General features: G+C 39.4%; 1 protein-coding gene across 1 annotated transcript in view; it reads left to right on the top strand.

The window, feature by feature from the left end:
* LOC103078703 (putative uncharacterized protein C12orf63) overlaps positions 1-12,455 on the top strand; it is a gene marked incomplete at its 3' end in the record, with an annotated part of 102,527 nt that overhangs the window by 64,745 nt on the left and 25,327 nt on the right. Inside the window, exons 17-23 of the mRNA XM_007447303.1 lie at positions 364-469; positions 2,817-2,964; positions 3,785-3,942; positions 4,114-4,293; positions 4,397-4,523; positions 10,541-10,696; positions 11,972-12,077. Coding sequence (XP_007447365.1) covers positions 364-469; positions 2,817-2,964; positions 3,785-3,942; positions 4,114-4,293; positions 4,397-4,523; positions 10,541-10,696; positions 11,972-12,077 — 981 coding nt within the window. The remainder of the gene's footprint in view (positions 1-363; positions 470-2,816; positions 2,965-3,784; positions 3,943-4,113; positions 4,294-4,396; positions 4,524-10,540; positions 10,697-11,971; positions 12,078-12,455) is intronic.

Raw genomic sequence — 12,455 nt, 5'->3', positions numbered from 1 at the left:
ATTTTGTTTTAGATCTTGGAAACATTCATTCATTCATTTATTCTTTCATTCACACATTTTCATTTAAAAATATTTTTTAGCTCCTATTATGTCCAAGCTACTAGATGCTGGGTGTCAGCAGGGGATAAGATAAATTAAGCTGAGACAAACACAGAGCAATTTTACAGGCAATTAAATAATGCTGTAAGTATCACCTTATGGTAAAGGCCAGGGTGCTATTAGAGCACGTAGAAGGGGCACCTAACAGTTTTGGGGATAGGTGGGAGTATGGGGAGGTTTTTTTGGAGGAAGAGACTTAGGAAATAACATACAAATGCCACGAGTGTAATACTAATAACATTTAAAACATATTCTCTATTTTAGTGCTGCAATAGTATTTTCCACACTTAAACTTCTCCAGGACTCAAAACTTTTTAAAAAGAAGGTAGTAGAAGGTGACACAGAGAATTCCATCTCTCCAGGAGATTATGTATGTATGAATATAATGTTTATCCTGATAACACTTTTTACGGAATAATTATTGGCATGCTAGGAAATTGTATAACTATTTGAATGAAACAAAGGGGTAAAGAAGAAAAAAGCATTGAATTTAGAGTAAAAAGATCTGTGTTTAAGCCCCGTTGATGCTATTTATTAGCTGGCATACCTTGGGCAAATTCCTTAAAATTTTTTTAAATTACGTAATCTCACTTGGGAATTGATGGGACTGGATGTAATCGTGACTGAAGTCCCACCAGATGTATCATTCTTGTATTCTAGACCTGATGTCACTAGTAAATAAAGTTGTTTCGCATGACTTGCTCTTCATTTCACTTTTGATTTTATTTCTTCTTTAGCATTACCAGTGTGACACCTACGCTATTTCCTACCTTGTGCTATTTCCTACCTTGTGCTATTTCCCACCTGTGCTATTTCCTACCTTGTGCTAATAGTACCTTGTGCTATTTCCTTCTCATAGTTAAATTCTTCTGCGTTTAAGCCCTCAAGTCTATTTGACAACTGGTGTCACACGTTCTTTGAAATTTCACTGGATTTTCATTAGGCCAAGTAATTTAATAACAACAGGGTTGTTTAGGATTAAAATATAAAGATTCAGCACATAGAATCCTTGCTCATTTTAAAATAAAATAAAGCTTAAGCTTTACTAATAAAATTGCTACTATCTAATGTCATTACAAAAAAGCAAAACTGGGGCTTCCCTGGTGGCGCAGTGGTTGAGGGTCTGCCTGCCGATGCGGGTTCGTGACCCGGTCTGGGAAGATCCCGCATGCCACGGAGCGGCTGGGCCCGTGAGCCATGGCCGCTGGGGCTGCACGTCCGGAGCCTGTGCTCTGTGGCGGGAGAGGCCACAGCAGTGAGAGGCCTGCGTACCACAGAAAAAAAAAAAAAGCAAAACTAATTGATTCATTTCTTACCACAGTAAAAGCAGTATAAAGGCTAAAAAGGATTCTGATTCTGAAATTTTACTTAGAGCAATGCTTGTTACTTGCAGGGGTATTTTGCTTCCCAGGGGACATTTGCAGTGCCTGGAGACATTTTGGTTGTTATAACTAGAGGGAGTGCTAGTGGCATCTACTGAGTAGAGGCCAGGGATGTTGCTAAACATCCTATAACACACAGGACATTTCCCTCACAACAGTAATCTGGCCCAGAATGTCAGTCATGCTGAGGTCGAGAAACCCTGATTTAGATTAAGCATGACTTGGCTTTTCAATAATAAAAGCAATGTACGCAGAGATTAAGGTATGTTGATGGGTATTTCTTCTGTATTTCTAATCTAAACACTAGACCCCTCGAGTATGTGGTGTACCCATTCTAATCACCACCCTGTCTCAGGGTCTCTGTTCACTTCTTACTCTGGTTCAGGAACAGCTCCCCCTCCCCCTCTGCTCCTCACCTGTCTGTCACATTCCAGCCCCTGTCAAGTCCAGGTTACAGCTCCTTGATAGCAGGTATTGCTGACTGGTTGGAGATGATGAGCTGTCAGAGATGTGTAGCAGGACATTCCTAGAACAAATGGGCATTGTTCTAGATGAAGTGTCTAAGATTGGTTGCTCCCTGGAAAAGTTCCTTTGTCACCTCCCTCCCAGTAGCTCTGAACATTGGCCATTCTCTTTATAAAGTGTAATAATGAGGGTAGTAAATCATAAAGTAATATATGTTTGGGATGTGAGCAGCACATAGCAGTGTAATGTAGTAGATTAAGACTGTGGGCTCTAAATTCAGAAAGATGCAAGCTTGAATCCCAGCCTCCGCCAAAATATGATGACATTTAAGCAAATAGTTAGCCTTCCTAGGCTTCGCTTCTCTCATCTGAAAAATAGAGATAATAATAACCCCTCTTGGGCTTGTCAGGAGGATTAAGTGAACTAATGTGTATAAAGCATGTATCACAGTGCCTGGCCCGTAATAAGCACTCAGTAAACATTAGCCAGTATTACTGATTATTTTTCAGCCTTTAAAATGATGGTCACGAAATTTTTGAAGGTATGGAAACTGCTGATAATAATACAATTTGCAATGAAAAATTCAGACTGCAAAGCTAGTTTTCAACAGTGAGTATACAGAGAGAAAGAAATGCTGCAAAGCACTTATATGAGGATCAGTGTTAATAGAGGAGCAGGGGATTATGGGTGATTTTTGTTTCTTGTGTATTTTTTATGTTTTATAGCATGTTCAAGAATAATTTCTAAAATTAAAAATTTAATACTGTTAAATGATATCGATGCTTCCCTTAACTTATGTTACGTTTAGCATTAGGCTAGAACTTGGACATTTTTAAATGGAAAGATAACCATCATTTTAATATTGTTTAGGCCACTGAAAGTAAAGATGATAATGAGTTTTTAGATCCCATTTCCCTAAATTCTCGAGAATATTTCAACATTCATCTGTGGTTGAGGTGCCGCTTAGCATTGGTGACTGCGTTTGTTGCCCAGATTCGTGGCATTGGAATCATGAAAGGTACAAATATCCTATTTCCATCTCCTTAATCAAAGTTTTCATAAAATTTAATTTTATTTAGGTAACAGAGGTTTTCTTGGGATGTATTTTATTATACCATTAACATTTTATAACTTCTTAGCTTTATCTGTTTCCAGAATAAAAAATTCAAGTTATTAAATGAGAATAATCATTTTCAGCAGTCCCTTGTATCACTGCAAATGGCATATATATTACTGTATGCAAAGCAGGCAAGGAGATTTCAGAATGCTAATGCACACGCCTTCCTGTCGTCTAGGAAGGCAGCATGGTCCAGGGGTCCAGAGTGCAGATTCTGGAGCCACCCCCCACTTGAGTTCAAATACTCTATCCACCACTTACTTGCTGTGTAATCTTGGCCAAATCTCTTAACCCCCCTAGGCCTTAGTTTCCTCCTCTGGAAAACAGAAATGTGGTACCTACTTCATAGGATTATTTACAGAATTAAATGGGTTAAATTTCTAAAGTTCTTAGATTACAGCCTGGCACATATAAATATGAGTTCTTGCAGTGATTAATAGTTATCTATATGTAAACCTATCTATTCACCCATCTCCCAAATTAAATTATTTCATGGAATATCATTATTACTTTTGCAGCATTTGGATACCCTAAAGTACTTCTTGTAAATTACAGCACGTTTATTTTCAATGTTTCGTGCAGTCTTATTTGTTTTCCGTCTCTACATCTCCCTCTTCTTCTGTATTATACAATATTCCTGTGATAAACACCGAGAATATCCTGCACATATAATTTCTTACTTTCTCAGTGCATTTTAAGTACCCGCATTTGTTTATTTTAGAAAACGATATAACAGATTGTGTGAGCCTCATCAATGAAGTGTGTGTGGAAGCAAAAAGTGCAGGCGACAGGGAGCTACAGGCTGAATTCTTGATGCAAGCTGTAATCATTGGCCTACAAGAAAAGCACTTAAAAGCAGACATCATAAAAAACCTTCAGGTAGGAAGGAAACCTAATTCACATTGATATTTACCAGAGGATTCCAGTTAGAATAAAAGGAGAGAATTTAAATTTCCATTAGGTACTGAATGCATAACAGTCAATACATCTGGCCCCTGTTTCAGTGAATTGTGAGTGGTACTGTCAAACGGAATAATTTTATTTTAATAGGATGTAATACAGTTGCTTGAAGGACGTGAGTTTATTTCTCCTCGATCTCATTTAACACTGGTGAGAAGCATGCTTTTACTGGATGACTTAACAAAAGCCGAGAAATTCAAGGAAACTCCCTCTTCGAAAACAGAAAAATTATATTTGTTGACTCAGTCTCACAACATTCTTATTGAACAGGTGAGAGTGCTTTTGTGTCCACAAGACTTAGAAACTTACTTTTCTGTCTTTTCTTACAGCATACCACATGAGCTAATTACTCATTACAGTCCTTCTTTTACAGATGCTAACTTTTGGAGAAACAATTGAATTTCCTATATCAAACACTGACTATGCAAGTCCATTACTGCCTTTGAAAAATATCTATCTTCCTCATGTCATGTTATTGGCCAAAACAAAAATGAGAATTGGTAAGAACACTTAAACATATATTACATTCAAGTCACTGATGAAAAAGTTTAAGTCATTTTCAGCGAGGCTATCATGTGAGTGCATTTATCTGGGGCAGTATTTATGAATAGCCAGGTTCCATTTATTTAACAAATAGCTTTTGATCACTTACCATGTGCCAGCCTCCCTGTGAGGTCCTGGGAAGCTATTGGAGATTAAAACAGATGTGGTTCCTTCTCTTAGCCTGGGAGACAGAAATACACAACTAAACAAATCATATATAGGAATGCATATTCTATCATTTATCATATTATAAATGTATAAAATATTTAAATATTTATTCAAAATTTATACATTGTCATAATATTTATAACAATAAACATTTAATTTTTAATTTATTATTATAATATTTATAAAATTTAATCCAATAAATATTGTATAAAATAAGATGTGTATTTGATAACAACTAGACAGGAAATCAGCAAGGATATAGAAAGCTTATGTCTGATGATGAATTATGTATATGTATGTAAGTATAAATTGTACTTAGTGTTGTAAATGACGTGGATAAGATCTGCTGATAAAGAACAGCAAAGGGAGGGGTGCCTGTTTAAGTAGAATAACTGGGGAAGAGGCCTCTCTGGGGAACTAGTATTTAACCCTGGACCGTAAATGTTAAGCATATGCTCAGTGAAGTCATGCACAGTAGAGGCAGAGAGAGCAGTGAGTTGTAGGCTCTGAGGTCAGGACAAATTTGACATGTTCCAGAACTGCCAGGAGACCAGTATAGACAGAGCAGAGTGGTCTAGGGACAGCCTAATGGGAGAGGGTGAGCAGGGGACAGTTTATGTTTCCAAAGATTACCCTGGCTGCTGGCTGAAGAACAGAGTGGAGGATAGACGGGAGCCAGCCAAGATGGGATCTGATTGGAGCAGGTAGACCAGTAAGCCAGAGGCTTACAGCTCCTTGGAAACCAAGGAGGAGGAGCCAGCCAGTGTTGCCGCCCTTCTCAGGAGCTCACAGACATTGCTTCAAGCTCTCTCTAGGACACTGTCTCTCATCTTTGACCCAAAGCTGCCTACCTCTAGCTCCAAGGCTCTTGTCTATCACAGAGGACAGAAAATCTTGTAACAGCTCTCTCTCTGTTCTAACCTATATTCATCATGCCTTTTTTAAAAAAGTGTATTTCTGATGCTTTGACATCAGGAGTCTTGCTGACCAGGGAGGGACTTCCCCTCCCAGGGTTAGCCAGTTCCTAGAGGTTAGCAAACCACACTCCTGTGAGGATGTCTTTCATATGCAAACTTGCCATCCCAGAGCTTACACCCTGAACTTTTATTGAGCTCTTTTATTGTTCTTTGCTGGGCTCTTACCCTCAGGGCCACTATTCTTCTGCCCCAGTCACCCCAGGGACAGGTATAGACTACTAGCAGAGCCCACTGAAATTATACAAACTAGCCAATCCTAAACCTTAGTCTGCTTACCCTACCCACCCACTCCTTCCCACAAAAAACACAATAAAGGCTCTTGCCCACGTTTTCTCCTTTCTCCTTCTACCTCCTGACTGACGCTGGTGCTTCCCTGTGTGGGCCTGTGTGGCGTGGTGTGCCCTCCCTCCTCTTGAGAACTGTGAGCAAAAATACTGTCTTTTCAATGGCGGTCATCTCCTGACCTGTTGACCTTGTCATACCTGAATAATAACAAAACCTACATTTTGAAACATTACCCCTCACCTCCTGGGACCCATTTGCCTCCTGTACCAGCAACTGCTCAGCTCAGGAGAGGCAGGTGATTGGACTAGAGTGGGGAAGGGAGGGCAACAGAAGTGTGCTCAAACCATCACCTGCCCACAATTTTTTCCCTTGTTCCCCTTCTACTCCTCCCCATCATGACTAGTATTGATCATTATTATTATATGATTTTCATCATCATCATCATCACCATCATCAGATATGAACTTTATTACCATAGGTAAAGCAGTTCACCCCTATATTGTTGAGTTTCCTCATTTATGAAATTAGGCTGGCATAGCTGACCTTTGGAGTTCCTTCCAGCTCGCTGATCCCGTGAGAGCTATTTTTCAGTATCTTTGGTCCACAATTTGTTATATTACCAGTATATTTGATTTCTACAAGAACTTAAAGTACAGATTGTGTTAAATTGTACAGATTGTGTTAAACGTATTCTCTGCTTTCCTGCCTTACTAATCTTGAAGATGTGTCACCACTCAGTGGCAATACTGCTGCTGTGTTTTAGACTCATTTGAAGCAGAACAGCTTGCTTCCTGTTATATTATATTAAATACCAACTTAAAGAATAAAAACCGAAAGCAACTTTTCTGTCAAAACAACGTCAGTTTCACAACTTCTTTTTCACAGAGTTGATGTTTATTGCAAAAAGGAGCACTTCAATATTATGAAGCATAAAATCATCTGATTTGATGCTTTCTCGACAGTTTTCCTTTAGAGTGATAGTATAGATTTCATTGCAAGAATAGAGCCACTGAAAAAAATTCTTCTTCTTTGTGAAATCCTCTTACAGAAAAAGACATTTCGAGATTATTTTTAAAAAGCAAACAAAAAATAAGCATCATGGTTATTTAAGATTATTTTTTTCCATTAATGACTGAACCTAGAGCTTCCTTATTAGCTGAAAAAGTAGATTACTGATTGTATAATAGGAGTGAAGAAAGGTTCAAGAATAGTGCTGGGGAGTGGGAATATAACAGGGAGCCATCATCTTTGCCTTCGAAGAGCCTATTATCTAGTTAGGGAGGGAGAAAAGTCAATAATTTCTGTAACAATTCTTTTTCTAATTTTAACAAAAATCTAGAAGATGATTCAAGTACTATTATTATACATTAGTACTATATTATATAGTACTATCTTGCATGTAGTCCATATATAGTACATATTGTACATGTATGTAAGTGCCTCAATGACATGAAAAGACTTGATATTTTTGTCTTGTATTAATAAACAGCTGTAGTATAATTTAAAACAGTAAGCAAGACATATAAGAATGGGAGATGGGCTTCCCTGGTGGCTCAGTGGTTAAGAATCCGCCTGCCAATGCAGGGGACACGGGTTCGAGCCCTGGTCTAGGAAGATCCCACATGCCGCGGAACAACTAAGCCGGTGCGCCACAACTGCTGAGCCTGCGCTCTAGAGCCCGCGAGCCACAAGTACTGAGGCCTGCATACCTAGAGCCCGTGCTCCACAGCAAGAGAAGCCACCGTGATGAGAAGCCCGTACACCACAACGAAGGGTAGCCCCCGCTCACCGCAACTAGAGAAAGCCGGCGCACAGCAACGAAGACCAAACACAGCCAAAAATAAATAAATAAATAAATAAAATTAATTAATTAAAAAAATGAAACATGACCCCATAAAAGAGAATTAAAAAAAAAAAAAGAATGAGAGATGTATTGAGATGTGAGACTGTATGGGACAAATGGTATTAGCATATCCTTCTGGCCTAAGATCTAATTGCAGTTGGTAATTGTTGGGGTTTAAGAGCATGGACTCTGGAGAAAGAATTCTGGTCCAGTTCCCTTAAGGAAATCATTTAACTTCTCTGCATGTCAGTTTCCTTTCTAGTAAAATGTAAATAAGAAAGGTACCAGTGACTTGAGTGGAATATGTAACACATTTAGAAGGGCAGCTAGTTTGTTCTAAGAGCTTTCTAGGTGTCAGCTATTCTCACTGTTCCATGCCTGGCCTCCTTACTCTCCTAGGTAGCCCGGGGAAGCAAGGCTTCAATTTCTTCATCTCCATTTTCTCAGTAAAGTGCTACCATCCTGCATTGTCCAGAGGAAGGGCTCTGTAACTTCTCCCTGGATAAAGGGCCAGGGATGGGGGAGAGAAAGATACTTTTTCTACTGTCTTCCCACTCATATAGCACATTCCTGAACTAAATATTTACAAAACGTCCTAGGTTTCCTGAAAACTCTTTATAGGGCATGGCATCTTGGATTTAAAATTTTCAGGACTTGAAGGGACCTCAGATATTTTCTAGTTCTGCTGCCTCAAGGCTCCGAGGCATGTAGGGACTTGTTCAAAGCCTCAGATGACACGGTAGCACCAATGACTGGCTTGTACCCAGCATTTCAGCTACAACTAAGCAGCTGTATCCTTCTGCAGTCCTACACTGCCTTTCTGCTCATACTGCTCTACTGTGCCTGCTAAACTATTCTATTAATGAAGTTTCCCCCCTAGTTGCCTTTTACTCTTTATCTCAACGTTTTTCTTCTTTAAACTTACCAAAAGATAAAGTGATCATCAGCTGCCGGCCTTGACAGCTGTATTTTCTGGGTAGGCATCCCTGACCTTTCCCAGGTCTGGCCAGGGCTCCTGTAACCTGCTACCACAGTGTCCAGTGATTTCACTGCCACACAATCAACCACACCGTGTTTTGATTGCCTGTCTGGCCATTCTCATTCCCTGTTGGACACTAAGCTCCACGGTCTCTCTCTTAAGGGGTTACTGCAGTGTCATGGTTTAGGGTATGGGCCCTGGAGCTGGACTGCCTGGGTTCAGATCACAGCCCTGCTACTTACTAGTCACGTGAGTTTGGGCAAGTTACTTAAACTTCACCATGCCACTGCTTTTTCCTCTGTAACATCTGCATAATAATGGTATCTACTCAGAGTTGGGAGGATTGCATGAGATAATGCTTACATACTTGGGATGGTACCTGGCATGTAGGAAGTACTCAATGAAACTTAGCTCTTATTTTTCAATTTTCTCATTTTTTATCCGGTGCCTAAGCACTCAGAAAATATTTGTCAAATAAATGTCTGTCTTTGAGGTGATTAGAAATTAAATCTAATGCCTCTTCAACAATGCAACAATCCTTCATTATGTTAAGTAGTGATGGGACCGCATAAGAAGTATAACATGTGGCCTTTGTCCATAATGGGTTTGCCAACTAGTTGGGATGACAAAATATGCAATGCGAGCAACTGCTATAGAGCTGAATAGAAATTACCGCCTATTAATATATGCAAATTTTATTGGTAACTGTAAGGTCGGATCTTAACAAACGGCACCGCAAAACAGAGGAAAGCTTCAAGTGAGCTTTATTACGGAGCGCTCCCGGGCGAGGTTCACTGGACCGAGAGAAAGGGGCCAGAGAAGTTGCACCCGGGCGAGGGTTGGGCAAGATTTTATAGGGGAAGAAGGGAAAGGGGTGTGGTGAATCTGAGAGGGCGCAGGGTATTCGGAAGGCTGGGCCTGGTGCAAGGTCCCCAGGTCAGTTCCTGGAACTGGGTGGTCCAGAATGTCTCCAGGTCAGTTTCTGGAACTGGGTGGTCCGGAGAGTTTCGGTCTGATGCAACCTGTGAATCTGATTGTGTTCCCCTGCCTCGGGCCACTTGGCCTTACAGTAACAACATAAAACTACATAAAACTTCCAGTTGTTTCCCTACTAACAACCTCACCTTAGGAACACAAAAGTTGTTATGTAGAGCATTATGAAATTTTAGAACTGAAAGAGGCTTGAGAGGCTTGAAATTTTATAACTGAAAGAGGCATTTTATTTTTATTTATCTTTAAAAAATTTTTATTGGAGTATAGTTGATTTACAATGTTGTGTTAGTTTCAGGTGTACTATCCTTCATTTTAAAAATGAGAAAATGTTGAAATTTATCAAAGACAAAGTTTCAAAGGTCTATTGTTTATAGTTCATTGATATATTTGGGTATTGTGTTTCTTTAAAGCATTTCTTCAATGCTAAGAACTAAAGACCCCCAGAGTTCTTCTTTTTTTTTTTTTTTTTTCCGGTTTGTTTTTTTTTTTTTTTTTTTTTTTTTTTTTTTTTAACCATGCCTCAGGGCTTGTGGGATCTCAGTTCCCTGACCAGGATTGAACCCTGGCCATTGCAGTGAAAGCCTAGAATCCTAACCACTAGGTCACCAGGGAACTCCCTCCCAGAGTTCTTCAATTGTACCTACTGTGAGAGAAGTCTGGTACCTGGGAGGTTTGTTATGAATACTGTATGTCTATTGTTCCCTCTTCATACAGCTGTCTTTCTTTTAGGACATACAGTGGCCAAGCAAGTATATTATACCAGTAAAAAGAAGGATCCCTCAAAGTGGTTACCTGCCCTTCATCTTTTTGAAATAGCTTTGAAGCTCGTCAAGACATCAGGAACAGAAGAACAAGAGGTGGAAGCTGAAATCTTTTTTCAGAAAGGTAAGATGTATTTAGGGTCAGAACTACGATAAAGTTTGAGGATTATTTTTTTCCCATGAACAAAAGGCTTCTTAAAACTCTGGTCACTGATTATACAAAATACTGATTTTACAAAGGGCTTGGTGATGACAAACACCTTGGTATCTCTGCCAAACTCAGTTTTGGATAAAGAGAGCACTGCGTATTTTAAGTTTATATCTAGAAAGGAAAAAAGTACTCCATTTTCATTTCTTTTATAATTACAATTGACCTTCCTTACACAGAGTTTCATGTTTGACTCAAAAATCTCAGCATCAGCCATTTAGCTATGAATAATGTTTCTTAAAGAATGCTTGGAAGATATTTTTTTATTTCATTACTCAGCTAAGCATTTTAGCTAATTTCTATAAAAGATACATACCCATTTACATTAACTAGCTATAGCAATCTATATTTATAACATATTCAGCACACATTTGCATAATACATTCATATAATTTTATTGTGGCCATTTTAGCCATGAGAAAAATGATGATGACAATTAGTATCACTTATTGAGCATCTACTAGATACTAAGCACTGTAGTTGGTGTTTTACATCTCATATTGCCAGTTCTTACAACAACACTACAAAGTAGGCATGACCAATCCCAGTTGGCAGATGAGGTGTAGTCTGGGTAAATAACTATCTGTAAGTCCAGACGTGAACTTAACACCAGGTGGCTCTGTGCCCTGTGCATATGCTGCATGGAAACTGTGAATCCTTTTTATAGTGATTGTAAGATTTGCCTTTCCTGCCCTTCTTGCTACAGAAGTACCATTCCAGCTCCTGCATTTGAAGACTGTGGCTCACCATGAGGGGTGGGAGCTGTGTGCAAACGAGAGTGTTTGCATCATCCGTGCTGGTTTTCAAGCGTTTGCTGACTTTCTAGGGTTTGTTTTTAGCTAAGATGTTTTCTACGATACCTGCAATGATAGAGGAAAGAAGAGAATGGATTTAGATAAAGGGAATGTGCTACAGGAGGAAGTGGATGCACAAAGTAAGGAAATGGAGAGGAAAGTAAGATTATAAGAACAGTTGTGTCTGGAAAGTGAAAGGAGGCAGGGGGAGCCTTCCTGGGGAAGGAAGCAACAGCTCTTTCCCCATTGGCTTACCTTCTAGCAAGAAACAGGAGATGGACAGACAAAAAGGACAGCACATTCAGTTTTCCAAATTTCCTGCATAAAATATTTGTTCTGAAGTTCTAAATGATAGAAAAAGGAAAAACCATCTTTGTATATCCTTTTCTTCTTTCAGGCAAAATAGAATGTCAAATATTGGTGGAAGAGAAATCTCCAACTTTGCAACTTGAGAGTCTATTTGAAGCTATACAGCTAAGCTTGAGACATGATCAAAACTCAGGGTAAAAAAAAAAAAAAAAGACCTTTACATTATCATGACAATGTGCGTTTGGGTTTGAGACTCGTGTTCTGGTAGTACATGGACTATTTAAGGCTGGGGCGACTGGGGCACCCTTTTCCCACGGCAGGGCTAGTTCACTGGGGTCCATTGTGCAACAGGTTCACTGACTTCCTTTTCAAGCTTGATGCTCTTGGCTCTGCTCCAAGGCCTCGTTTACAGTGACGGTTGATGATGGCGGTTAGCATGGTGATGTACTGGACTGTAAATCGCTTCTAGTCTGTACTCAGATTGATCTCCTGTCAGTCCCAGGTTACAGGAGCCTCCACTAGATGTGAAATTGTATCTAGAAGGGATTTATGTGAATATTCACTCTGGTTCA

This window comes from Lipotes vexillifer, unplaced genomic scaffold (genome assembly GCF_000442215.2).
Source record: "Lipotes vexillifer unplaced genomic scaffold, Lipotes_vexillifer_v1.1 scaffold277, whole genome shotgun sequence".
Lineage (NCBI taxonomy): Eukaryota > Metazoa > Chordata > Mammalia > Artiodactyla > Lipotidae > Lipotes > Lipotes vexillifer.
Note: the sequence above shows the minus strand (reverse complement) of the source record. Positions and strands in the feature narration are given on the sequence as shown.